The 13,497-nt window shown below is 53.2% G+C and overlaps 2 protein-coding genes across 2 annotated transcripts; one reads left to right on the top strand and one right to left on the bottom strand.

Annotated features, from left to right (window-relative positions):
- Nucleotides 1-8,494: 8,494 nt before the first annotated feature.
- Nucleotides 8,495-9,143, bottom strand: B0T26DRAFT_686404 (uncharacterized protein). The gene has a single exon (XM_060440900.1). It carries the CDS (start codon nt 8,921-8,923, stop codon nt 8,723-8,725), a length of 201 nt encoding a protein of 66 aa, XP_060302791.1. The 5' UTR covers nt 8,924-9,143; the 3' UTR covers nt 8,495-8,722.
- A 1,260-nt stretch (nt 9,144-10,403) lies between these two features.
- On the top strand, nt 10,404-12,448 carry B0T26DRAFT_736725 (fungal-specific transcription factor domain-containing protein; the record flags this gene model as incomplete). The annotated part of the gene is made up of 2 exons (XM_060443360.1): nt 10,404-10,503; nt 10,563-12,448. The coding sequence occupies 2 exons, from the start codon at nt 10,404-10,406 to the stop codon at nt 12,446-12,448; spliced, it is 1,986 nt and encodes a 661-aa protein (XP_060302792.1).
- Between the last annotated feature and the right edge of the window lie 1,049 nt (nt 12,449-13,497).

The raw sequence follows: 13,497 nt of genomic DNA on the forward strand, positions 1-13,497 counted from the left end.
GGTTGAGGGTCAATTATGGTGATATTGGGGTGCGGGCAAGGGCATGGAAGAGCGAGCACCTAGGTAAGGTAGTTAGGCCGGGAGTTGCTCTGCATGGCACATACATAGCACGTCTGCAGTGAGATGGGCGAGAAAGGGGGGAGGGGGGACCGTTGGGCCGTTCCACGCCACTCTTCTGCTCGAATCTAGTAGAGGCACAGAACACCTACTGGGGAGCGCCATCGGCCCCCGATAGCACCGAAGACACAGTAGCGTGGCCTCCATCGCATCGTTAGACGTCCTTTTCGGTATAATAATAGCAGTTGTTGGTGCGTATCGGTAGTTGGTTTGGTAGGGGGTGGGAGCAGTGCAAAAAGGGCCAGACAGAGGCGGTGGTGTGTCCATGGTGCGTGCTAACATGCCTGTCAACTCACCAGCAGCACCGGCACACCAGCTCCAAGAAGCTCACAGCACCCCGCGAAGAAAAGAGCGAGGGCTGGTTGGGCAGAAGCGGGATGGCCACACTGCTGCTGCACTGCACATTGGTGCTCCGGTCTGGACTTGCAACCAGCATGCCGCCGAGACGGTGAGATAGAGGGTCGTCTGCACCTGCCATTGGCCCGACATCTGTCGTGCTCACGCAGTTCTGGCCATTTTATGGTGCGTGGCTGGCCGCTGATTGGCGAATTGCACCATTGGCGCCATTCGGTTTATTCGTCCTAAGCGCCCGCGGCCCCGGCGCTATTCCTGATTCGATCCCTCCACGAGCCCCACTGTGCCGGCGGGAAGGGAAAGATGGAGCCAGCAGATCCCCACCTCAGGGCAGGGATCCTAGGTTCCAATTCTAGAGTCGAGCTCCCCTCTCCCTCGTCTCTCTCCGCCTCGAGTCTGCAGCGGGTGCAGCTGCAAAGGCCAAAGTCCAGAAGCACCCCAGCGGCCCTGCTTCCCGACCAAGCCGACCTCGCTCGCGCCATTTCGCTCTTTTTGCCATCCAACGTCATCTAGTGCATGAAGAGACCTGCAAGTCGTCGGGCGGCCACAGATGGAGAGGCCTAGGGCGAGCTAGGGCAATACCGATTACCGTAGTCTAGCCACCCACGACACCACGGCCCCCATTGGAAGCTCTTTTCAATGTTCAATGTTGAAGCGTCGGAGGGAGCCGAGAGCCTTGCAAAGTTTACCTGCCTTCTCAGCTTGTTCCGTTCTTGTTCTTCCATGAGGTGCTTGAGGTAGGTATGTACCCAATGGAGCCTCGACGCCTGCAGCGGCGTCAATCGTCTATCTTGCAGCTTGCGTGGCGTCGAGCACCGCAAACGAGTGCCGCGCTGAGGTGGTACATGGGACTGTCATAGTTGTACCGAGCTGCCGTGTGCCGCCAGCCGCCCAGACTCGAGTCAACTTTGAAGCAAAGGGGGGGAAAAAGAAGACATATCACAACTCCTAAGGCCATCCTCGACGTTTCCAACCGCTATCTCGAATCACTTCGTTGCCTGTATTGCTGCCGGCGCTTCGAGTCCGCGGGCGGTGAGACCGGATCCTCTGTGACAGCCGTGCTCGTCGTGTTTTTTTTGGGGGGGGGGATACATACATCTAATCTCGTGCATACGACGTATTGTACAGTGTGCTAATTCTATTTGTTTCACTCGCTGGAGCTTCTTGCCACCTCCATCGCTTGTCTCGGCTGAGGCCCCTGCTCGCTGGCCAGAGCAGCATACATGTGTACAATATCTTTTTCCTGCCTGAGTCACAGGCCTGTGCCCGATAGACCGCGAGCCTACGTTTTTTGCAGACCGCTAATCGCGAGAGCATCCCGCCTTGTTGCGGTGTCTCAAGGATGATCGTTGCTTTCAAGCCGTGGAAAATGCAGCTTGATATAGTAGTCATTCGTTCCACGAAGCCTAGGGCCCCTTTGGTGCCTTCAATTAACAGCATCATGTTATTCTGTTGAGGGAAGAGCTCCAGAGACAGCTCTGGTGCCTCCATTACTTGACTTCAGGTTGCCGGTCTTTCTTCTGCTTCATGTTCTACTTAGAGTTAGTAGAACTTTACCATGCGTAACCCAAAGCAACATGGGCATCGTAGAGATTCTCTAGAAGGACATAGACAAGCTTGAGTCGAGAGCTGAAGCAATTGCCGATCATGTATAAATCGCCCGGTTATCTCTTAACTAATCTCGGAAATTGGACATGTTTTATTTCTTGTAATTGAACTCGAACATTAGAGTATAGCAAGTCATGTTTGCGCTTGTCTTTTATTTATCTGTTCGTTGACTCTATTGAGGAGCAGGTTCAACATACAAGGTGTATTTGCACTGCTTTGTTGTTCTTTTAGCTTAACATTTGGCTCTGAACCTGGTTACTATAGGGAGCCACCTGAGACTTCGCGTTCGACTCTAGATAGTTGTTCGCTGTTGGGACATTTCGTCTCCGTTACTGCGTAATTAGGTATGTCCCTCATTGGAAGACGGAGAGATGTTTCTCTCTAACTGTTCTTTTTATGAAGGTGTTGGGTATAAGTCTTTGGCAAATTAGCAAATACGATAATTTACATTCTCACACTAAAATCTCGAGCATTAAATTTATTCTCCTACCTATCAACATTGAAGACTGAGTGGAAGTTGTCAGAGATTATAGTAGAGATACTGCTAATTCACGATTTACCAAATTAAAAGAGAGGATACATCTCGATCAAAAGAGAACCCAGTTGGGATTTCGAACACATCATGACAATTGCAGTCTCTCAAACATCTGTCAAGGGACTCAGTGTAACGTCACAAGCGGGACCAATAAGGTCACCTCTAGCCATATTACTATGCCTCTGTGCTTTATACGTGTTCTGAATAGGCATTGTCTAATATTCTCGCAACTCCGATTTACCTGGTGACTTGGAGTTCTTCTGAAGGAACCTAACCTTGCCAAGAACCTTAAAATACAGGCCAACGGACTCATAACTGCCATGTATTTTTTCCCGTCTTGGGCGTGAGTCGTATAACTTGGGATTGAATACAACTTCATGGTTTCGCATTGTAATAGTCTCTATACTTTGGCCTTGTTTTACATGAGCAACGCTCGAAGCTCTCACAAGAGCCCAGCACACACAGCATCGAGAACCCGATCTGGGCAGGGGTTAGCTCGGTGTGACACCGGATGTTCCCTTCCCACTAAAGAGTCGCACATCCGGATAGAAATTGGACAAAGTCTCATACCGGCTTGGCCGTTTTTTACTCTTTCCCCCTTGCCTCCTTTTTTTCTCTTGTGTTGAATCACATCAAAACCTAGCTCAGTGACAGCCAATTGCAGGCGGATTTAGGCGATATGTGATCAGCAGCTACTCCTCATGCCACCACACCACGCACGCACGCACGCACGCACGCACACTACACTAGCACCGTTAGGCTTCCCGTGCTAGTCCACCGTGGAACGGTCCGGTTTATGTACAAGGAAGGAGTGGAGAGCGGAGATCATAAACGTTAAAAGTTCCTTCAACAGAGCTGTCATGTGGGGTGGGGCGGCTGTCGCTTTATTTTTTCAGCTTTTGGAAGCAGGTTTGCCTGGCCTTTTCGCCTTATCTGAAAAGAGGGATGCTTCAGGGGTCGGGGGCAAAGTTGTTTACCCCGCCCCATTGGGAGGCACGTACATGTACCCAATCACCAGGAGAGACGCATTCGAGAACGTGACTTCCACGAGGGCACATGACCCAGAGCTTTCCCAAGCCATGCTCAAGTGCTCTTCCGTGTACGCGGCCCAAACCAAGGCCCGGATGGCGAAAGCGGGGGGGATTTCTCAGCTAGGAAGCGTTCAATAGAACAAGATTTCAGCTTCCGTCCTCTGAGCTTTCTCTTCCGGCACATTCGGGCCCGAATCGCTCGCTTGCGATAGGCGTTGGGCACATGCTCAATGCGCGGTGAGCACCTCGCCATTAATGGATATCCGGCTTCCGATCCCTGCCAAATATGTCCCGGCCAGGTCCGGATGGTTTGACATCACAGCGGTGAAGTTCTGCCGGGGAAAAAATACCCGATCCGTATCCAGAATATCGACAAGAAAAAGATCAGGTGGTTAAGGTATCACAAGCGGGCTCACCGCAAACACTGAAAGAAAACTAACGTCGAAGACTGCGCGTCCAAACCCAATGTGAGATGCCTACTAGATTTGGAGCTTGAGACTAAGCCCTGGCAGTTGGTAGTGCACCATTCTACAACGGAGCTGGGACTCTCTAGGTTAGAGATCCCACATCTCACGTTCCCTAGCACAAGACGAAATCCCTCAAGGCGACTTGAAGAGTTTTATATGACTCTATCCTTGTCCAAAGATCTGCTAGCTGCATGCCTAACATCGGCGAGCCGTCCTCGATTGGAGGGTCGATCTCGTTCATATCGATGCCTCTCCCTCCCCTGCGCTGCACTGCAGGTCTGGGGACTTTGGGTTTGGAGTCTTGAAATTGTTCTTGAGCAATGAAGTCATCACCGCCATCTTGGGATCTGGGCGGGGTGTTGCTGTGTGACAACAAACACACCGACTTCTTGTGCACCTCCTACAGCCCATGTGAAGTTGCAGGTTATTGAGATGACAATAGAGGTATCCGATCCCGAGATGGCTGGTACCGTCTTCCATATTCCGCCATGTCTCGTTTGTGCTTGGCTCCCATCGTACAAACGTGACGACGGCACATGGAAAACGAACCATTCCGCCTTGGATAGCAATGCTCGCCTTCAGGATTCGCGGCAGACCACAGTATTCCCTGGAGCTTCCATTCCACGTTATGTCCCTGGACAATCCTTTCCCCGAGTCGTCCAAAGCTGCATGTCTTTGCGTGACACTTAAAGTAGCGGGGCCAGAACCAGGATACGTACTTCGTACAATGCTCTGTTCCACGGCACAGCGGAAGAGTTGAGGCGGGTCGAGATAGCCAGGCACCGAGATGCAGCAGTTGAAGCAGCATGATTCGGAGGGAGAAGAGGCGGGATTCCTGGTCATTAATTGTTCGGACCGTCAAGCGTCCCTTCTCTCTTGTGATTGACTGGCGCTGGGCCGACGATAGCCTCCGAACATCGGTCTCTCGCTCCGCATCCGCAATAAACCGGCCACTACACTGTACTGCGCTGAACGAATACCAAGTCGCCGTTGAGCTTTCTCCAGCTCACATGACAGATGGCCGATGCGAGCAGAGGTTGGTGTGGATGGCCGGCCATCAACAACAATATTTCTTGGTGACGGTCCTGAGAGCGTGAATGGTTGGCCATGAGAGGCGACTTTTTCTAGAGGGTTGCACTGTCGGTGCACCCCTGGTGTTGAGGGACTCGAATGAGCTTGTTTTCTCTGCCGAGGACGCGCGCCGTAAGTGCAGGCAATTTATGCCTCGGTTGCGTCGATGCACCAATTGCGCCATCATCCATGGGGATTTTACTGAGGCCCTGTTGTTTCTCGTTTCTTATTCCCCAATCCTGTCGTTATCACAGCATCAATTGATTTGATCTAGTGACTGGGCTGGCAGGGCCCCTGGGGATCTCCGCAATGCTAATCTGTCATTGTCACGGTGGCTTTTGCGATTTGATGAGCGACGGCATGCATTGCTTCGTATTTTTGCGGGTCGGGGCTGTGGGCTTGGATCTTCAGATGGTCCGAGTACGGATCCAACGTTATTGTGTTCCCAGCACGGCTTAAGATACTGTCCCAGTCCTGCGTACCAGAGGACGCGGAGTGTCAAGGCAGGCCACCAAGTGAGGGGTTTGTGTTGCATAGCTGAGAGCTCACTTCCAAAAAACATAGATGGCGGGACATAATTTGTCGCGTGTTTTTGCCTGGCTAGTTATCCCTGACATGGATATCTAAGGGCTAGAAGCAGGTCAGTCAGTTAGTCATCTGTCAGCTCGTCGATACGGAATACTCCGTTCAGCTCTAGACAATTTGGCTGGTGCACACATGACTGTGGCCCGGATTTGGGGAGGCCCGTTTGGGCACGGCTTGTCTGTGGTCGGGGTTAGGGCGGCGGTCATCGCGAGGCGTTTAGCTTGCGGGCCGTGGTTGCAGAGTCAAGGGCACAGCTAGCCAGGCGGAAGCTGGGGTTGTCATGAAGATCTGCATGGCCAGGGCAAAGCAGGCGATTTGGCGTGGGCTCCTCGCGGGAGGCACAGCCCTGGCTCGGTTCAGAGCCGTCGTGCCTCTGGGGAAAGCCGCCGCGCAAAGCATTGAACGCCACGAGATTAGATAGCCAAAGAAGCAACGTTGTTTCTAGGCTCACACCCACACCCCCATCTCAGGCGGGCCAGAGAAAGGTGCCCCCCCATGGCCCATGGAGCCCTTTTCAGCCATCAAAAGTCGGAGAGATTGTCCATTCCGGGTTCCAAATTTGTGAGGCTGTCTTGTTGGGCAAAATTAATGAAGCTGAGCATGGAAAGCATGATGCCACCACCCAAGGTGCCGCACGGCAGGCGCGGCGAATTTGAAAAATAAAACACCATATTGCCTCGAGTGAATTTGTCACAATCACTCCATGGCTTTGCACGTTGGGGGCGCGGACCTGCGATGCTTCAATGCCTCCCCAGCGACAGTCCGTCCACGGATGCCACCGAGAAGCCACGAAAACTGTACTGTGTAGTGTTTTAAAGCCTCTTGGCTTTCGCAACGTTGTCAAAAGATGTTCGGCGGTGGGATATAACGTGGAGATGGTCGGAATTCGCGACTCTTTGCTGTGCGTTTCCAAGGTCCCTCGGGAGTCAAGTTTCTCGGTTTTCGTGCCAGCGAAATGGAAGGAAGCTTGGAAATCGATAGTGATTTTGACCCGTCCGAAAAAAGCACAGATCGCACTTAGTTGTCTGTGCCTCTCGATGGACTGAGGCAAAATAGTCGGAGAATTAACATTTCTCCCTCACTCAAGTGTGGGGCCGGACGGCTCAGTTTAAGTTCGCTCCTGTCAGCAATAATGGAAGCTAAGTGTGGATCAACTTCCGAAAAGGACAAAATTAGCCCACTTTGCTTGCAAAGCCGTGGACCAGCCAGCAGGTGGGACTGCGAGTAGGCTAATGTGATATTGGGTAAATTGTGACTGCTGGGTTAAGTCGTGCAGCTGGGCAAAATAAAAATAGGAGCGGTGTTAACATGTCATCCAGCGGGCGATAGGGAGCGGGTGACAGGGATCTTAAATTAGCCCACGAATGTAATACGGGCAAATATCGGTCATATCAGCGGAGGATCGCGGTGACTGATGGGCAAAGTGGGCTAATTTTGTCCTAAAGCGGAAGAGAGGCGCCTAAATTTGCCCATTATCTTCTCCCTCATATGATCACCAGCAGAGAGGATCGCTCGCCATCTATTCGCGAGATTTGGGCACGGCCATGTCAGCCGATCCACATTCAGTGAAGTCCCGGGCTGGACCACCGACTCTCCCACATGCATTCAGGAGGCGGTTTTCGGACCACCCAGCCGTTTGTGGGCCTGCATATCAAATGCTGGCGATCATTGACAGCCCAACCCACACTCTCAGCGACCTAACCTGGATCGTGGAGTAAACGACAGGACTAATAACCGTCGTGAAAAAGTCGTTAGATTTGGGTCCTAAGTGACGTCGCGTTCATGATGTGAGCTCCTGTGGTCGAAGGGTTTATTCTGTACCGAGTAAAGAAATCGAAGGGACATCCAATGCTTTCTTCACCTTGCCCTGATACGAGGTACCTACCAGCAATGAATCCCGTGTAAACTGTGTAAGTGGGAAAGAATTTGGGCAATATTCGCCCTTGCTTGTTGTGAACAAGGCTGCAAGTGGAAGGCTGGCGTCGCCTTACTGAGGGTACGCTAAGGGGGGCCTGGCTCCATTACGACAAGGATCCCCGCGACCGAAGACAACCCACCCCAACATCCCCCTGCTCTGTCCCGCATAACTGGCCAAAGCTCAGTCCACTAGTCTTTTATCCCTGCCATGTTCCTTGTCCGATCTTGATGCGTGGGCCAATCTGAACTGATTGCCGCCATGCGGGCCGTGAGGTGATATGCACGAGCGATAAGTCGTCACACTGCCGACCGCACTTTGTCGAATCAACGACACGAACCAGCCTTTTTTCTGCGATATTGACCAAGACCACCAGCTCGCACACCCACCCCTCCGTGTCCCCTCGGCTGCTGCCACGCTACGTCTCTACCTCTTCGTTCGCACAGAAACCCCGCAACACCCGCCTGAAAATGCGCGGAAATTTTGAGAAGCAAAGTAGCAACGGTAACACGCGGGCACGAGCGAATACTTTCCATTCACTTTCGTCCACCAACCGTCCCCACTTCCATTGCCAATGAACACTTCCCATCTGCAGCGTGCGGATGTGCTTCCAACAGACCCGACCAGCCCAAGTCAAGCAGCAGCAGTATTAGCAGCAGCGGCCAGCCAGCGAGGACCATGACGGTGACTGGCTCGTTATGACCTTTGAGGCGGCCAATCCCGAGCTCGACCACGGCAACCAGCCCGCTGATTTGCGAGCTGTTCAGATTTGACAATACAAACTGGACACCCATGTACGCACATCCCGTGGCCACTACAGGCCAAACCAGGCCAGACCACCAGACCAGAGCCAGGCCTGGGGCGTCCCAACTTTGCACACTTTGGGATGGAACTTTCGGCTGCTTTACGTCTCGTCTGATGGCATATTACAAGATTCTCACGGCCCAGAGCACCTCGGATCGAGCCAGGCGATGTTTTCAGCGCCCCAGCAGGCTTGTCTGCGTGATTCCGGATGGATGAAATGCCACATAGTAAGCAACTAATTGCACTCTATGCACAGGTTTTTGTCATCTAGTCTCCATCTGCACGCATACACAGAACGCGAGGAATGCAAATGGGCGTCATGCCCCGCTCCCGAGCAATCCTTCTTTGCCTGACGGGTCTGCGTCTTCGCGGGCGGATAGCTGCTATTGCCCTTGGGTGAATGCGAAAGGGATGTTTGCATATGCACCATTTCCATGTCTGCGAGGCAAGCTTGCAGGGGAGGTCTGCGAAAGAGGGTGTAGGGAGAAACTCGGGCCTATTGGTCAAGAACCCAACAGCTCGGCCTCAACACTTTGCCCTCGGTCCCTTGGGCCGCATTATCTTCTCTGGCGGACTCTTGAAAGCTAGTCTAGTACAATGTCTCTCCGTCTCGCCGAGACCCAAAGAAGAGAATCCTGCAAGCAGCGTACAATGGAGCGGTATCGTGTGAAGACCCCTCGGCTCGATAAGATCGGACTGCGGTGATTAGGGACGGTATCCGCCTCTTGCCGGAGTTCCATCAGACTCAGACCAAAGCTGTCTGTCGATCACCAGTCCGAAGGCATGTTCGCTCGCAATAGCTGACGGCCAGGTTATCCAGAGTAGGTTAGGCATATCAATTGTTGGCTTCTCGAGTTCTCCATGCTGCAGGCCGCTGCAGACAGGGTCTCCCCCGTTCCAATGAACAGCCGGTCAAGGTCGCCGTCGACATGCATGAGCTGCCTGTTTAGTCGCTGGACAGCTCCCCTCCCCTGCAGCTACCTTTTCCGTGTGTGTCGGCCGACGTAGAGAGGGTACCATCCACGACCTCCCGCTTCCGGACCCCAAATGCTACCTCGCACCTCTCAGAGCTACGTCTTTGCAGGTGGGGTCCGTCCTTGGCCTCTCCCACTTCCGAGGAGTGAGACCTCCCGAACAGCCGTCACTTGGGCGTGCACCAATAAGCGCAGTCCCTGCACCCCTGTCCCCTCTTAGTAGAAGTGTGAGCACACGCAGCCAGCATCTCGAAGGGTGCAGACGATGCAAGGTAGACTGCCAAGGGGGACAAAAAAAGGAAAGCGGTCATTTTGCCCACAATGTTCAAAAATAGAACACGGGCAAATTTGCGAGCTTCTGAGTGCTGGCCCCCCAAGTCGGCCAGGATATAAGAATTTGCCCACTTCTCTTCTCTCTGGCCGTTTCGATTCCTCGACCAAACCAAAGAACCAAGGGATTCGATATTCCAGGTGTCGTCGTCCAGTCCAGTCTCCAGTCCAGTCCAGTCCAGTCAACAAAACTCCTCCTCTCTCTTTAATTACTTCCTCTCACGCCGCCCAACCAAACTCAATCTCATATCAAGCCTATCCACCTTCCAGATTCCAGTCACGCAAGCCGGACTTGCTCGGATCCAGTCAATCATTCACGACAGCAACAGTACAATAATCTAATATTTCCCTCGACGATTTGAATTCGTCGTGATCGCCGCTCTCCAAGCAACCCCCTGAGCTTCTGGACCTGACAAGGAGCGAGGGCCCCGGCCGTCTCCCACTACCGCTTTTGCACGGCCCAGCCAAGGCTCACACCCCCCCTCCCCCCGGCCACCTCAACCCCAATTCACCCCACCCCACCCCCCTGGTGCTTCCAAGTCCACGCAGGTACAAATGTCAACACTGTCCCCCAACCACCAAGGAGACTTCATGAAAGCATCATCAGTCAACATGGCTTCAGCAACTGCAACAAAGACCAAGTCGGCCTCCAAGGCCGGCACCAACCCCACCCCAAAGCAGAAGAGTCAGATGCACCGCCGCTCAAGAACAGGTTTGTCCCCCCTTCCCGACTCACCTTCGGCTCCCCGGAGGAAGCTAACAGCCATAAAGGTTGCTACACCTGCAGACTGAGGCGGAAGAAGTGTGATGAGGGCTCTCCCATGTGCACCGCTTGCAAGCACCTCGGCCTCGTGTGCGAGTATAAGCGACCAATGTGGTGGAGCAACAACGATGCGCGGAGAAAGCACAAGGACGACATCAAGATGATCATCAAGCGCAAGAAGCTGTCGGAGAAGTCGTCGCATTCGATCCAAACATCGGTCAACTCTCCCCCGGGCCTTTCGCATTCGCTGCCAACTTCGGCAACATTCTCGGACCCGCTTGACCGCACGCGATCGGCCTCAATCGACTCGCACTTCGCCTTCAGCTTCAATAGCCCCCAGAGCGCACACGAGTTCACACCTTTCACAACGCCGCAGATGCCTACTGACTTCATGTTCTCTCCCTTCTCGCCTTATGAGATTGATGTCAAGACTGAGAGGCAGATGTTTGTCAACGACATTCCAACCCTGAGAGAGTCGACCACTTCGACCTTCAGCACTTTCCACACCCCTCCGCCTCCGGGAACTATCCTTCCGTCGTTCCCTCTGGAAGGTGAATGGACAGAACAGGTGTACTCGGAGCGGAGGGAGTCGCTGACGGAGGAGACTCTCAACGTGAACTTCTTCGACTTCTCTCACGGCCCGACAATGAGCCAGAGGCAAGTGGCAATCGAACTCGACGATGGTGACCAGCGACTCCTCGATCACTTCATTCAATTCGTGCTCCCGACGATCTTCCCGATTCTCGAATCGAACCAGCACGGATCAGTCAGCTCGGATCTCATCCTCCCAGCTCTGCAGAACAACAAGGGTTACCTGCACTGCTGCCTGAGCATCGCTGCCCAGCACATCAAGTCTGCCATGGGCCTCCAGGGCGAGGAGATTGACAGCGACATCATGCGCCATCGGTATGCGACGATCTCATCGCTTTGCGATGCGCTCAACCGGGACGAGAACCACCAGCAGATTCTCGAGGCCGCGCTTGGCTTGATCTTCTTCCAGAGCTGCGTAGGCCGCTTTGACGACTCGCTTCCCGACATCCCGTGGCACCAGCACTTCCAAGCAGCCATCTCGCTTGTTCAGAAGCTGGATCTTCCCCGAATTGTCTCGGACCCCAATGAGCCGCTGGCTCAGGCGCCCTTCAACATGACTCTCACCGCATGGATCGACATCCTCGGAGCGACAATGCAAGGCCGGGCGCCGACTTTTGCGCACACCTACCGCGAGAAGCATCTTTCGCCGACCAACCCATCGCTTGGATTGCGCGAGCTGATGGGCTGCGAGGATCGCGTCATGTACCTGATCTCGGAGATTGCCTGCCTCGAGGCCCTGAAGAAGGATGGCATGGATGACATCACTCTCTGCCAGCACGTCCACGTTCTGGGAGACCAGATCGGGCTCACGGAACTCGGCGAGGGCACGCCGATCCTGCCATTCAATTCCAACGGCTCCCTCAGCCCCAAGCAACTCAGCAAGAACATGACGGCAGCCTTCCGCCTCGCTGCGCGCATCTACCTGTGCAGCTTGGTGCCTGGCTTCTACCCGACCCAAGCCAGCTGCGTCGGCTTGGTCGAGAAGCTCACAACAGTGCTCCAACAGATCCCCTCGGGCCCGACTGGTTTCGACCGGTCGCTTTCCTGGGTGTATCTGGTGGGCGGCTCGGTCAGCATCGCTGGCTCGTCGTTCCGCGCCTTCTTCGAGGATCGGGTCGCCCAGCTCGGCGAACTGGCCAGCCTCGGCAGCTTCGGCCGCGCATCCAGCCTGCTACACGAGGTTTGGCTCCAGGCCGACCAGCAAGCAACGTCGCCCATCAGCGCGACTTCGGAGGCTCCACAACAATACATCCACTGGCGGGATGTCATGCAGATGAAGGGTTGGGACTATTTGCTCATCTAGAGCGCGACTTTTTCTCATTCGACAACCCTGAAAATGATCTTTCTTCAGCTGGTCCTTGAAGAGGCATTCGTCTGCGTGATGTGTGGCAGGAATGGCCTCCTTCCTAGCTTTTAATCTACTTTCACCACTCAGCAACACATTTTTTCAAGAGTTGAGCTCGGCTTTAGAATTTGGCCGCGAGGCATCGGAAGACGTCTTGTTTTCCCTGGATAGTACTGGATGCGACGGACAAACACTAGAGGGACGGAGCCCTTTGCAGCTCGGACTGGAGCTGCAAAGACACATCCTCCCTCACATTTCCTTTCATCTTCTTTTCCTTACTAATTTTATCTCCTCTCATCATCGTATATATACACAGCCTGCATGGAAAAAGGAGTTTGGAAGAAGCATTGCTCTTTTTAGGGGATTTTGGATGGCGCTTGAACGGGATACCACGGGATTATGACTTTTTTCTCTTTTTATTGTCACAAATTGTGGCCGCGTTGAATTGGAAACGCGAGCTCGGGGCGCTATCAAAATATGATGCGCTCAACTACTGGGAGTCGATAAAACGACCATGGAGAGATTTGGGGGAAAATTAGGTAGCAGATTATACCCTGAAGGTTCCCAAACAAATTCAAATCAAAAACATTGAATAATAACAAAAAGAGCCGTCCCTTGTGCTTGATTGACTTGCTTGCTTGTGAGACAGTTGGAAAATGCCCCCAGGAAAAAACGAGCGGCGCAGACACGGGACCGAGGAACGAAAGCTTTCCTCGGCGAGAAGGGCTTGCATAATTCATTTGCGTGTTCATGCAAAAAGTCTCAGCCGTTGGGGGCACAGAGCCCATATTCTAGTTTTCTTTTTGTCATCACGTCAAGACATGTCACGCACGAACTGTCATTTGGGATTTGAAATCTAGCGATAATATATACGTAAATAATTAAATCCCGGCCTTGGACTTTTTTACCCCTGCAATGGTGAGTTGTCGGCCATATGTCATTCTTCCAGAGGACCTCACGGAGCAATGCTGCAAGTTTGGACGGTGACATGACACACCTCTTTTTCA

Source organism: Lasiosphaeria miniovina (assembly GCF_030549165.1).
Source record: "Lasiosphaeria miniovina strain SMH2392-1A chromosome Unknown B0T26scaffold_1, whole genome shotgun sequence".
NCBI classification, from domain to species: Eukaryota; Fungi; Ascomycota; class Sordariomycetes; order Sordariales; family Lasiosphaeriaceae; genus Lasiosphaeria; species Lasiosphaeria miniovina.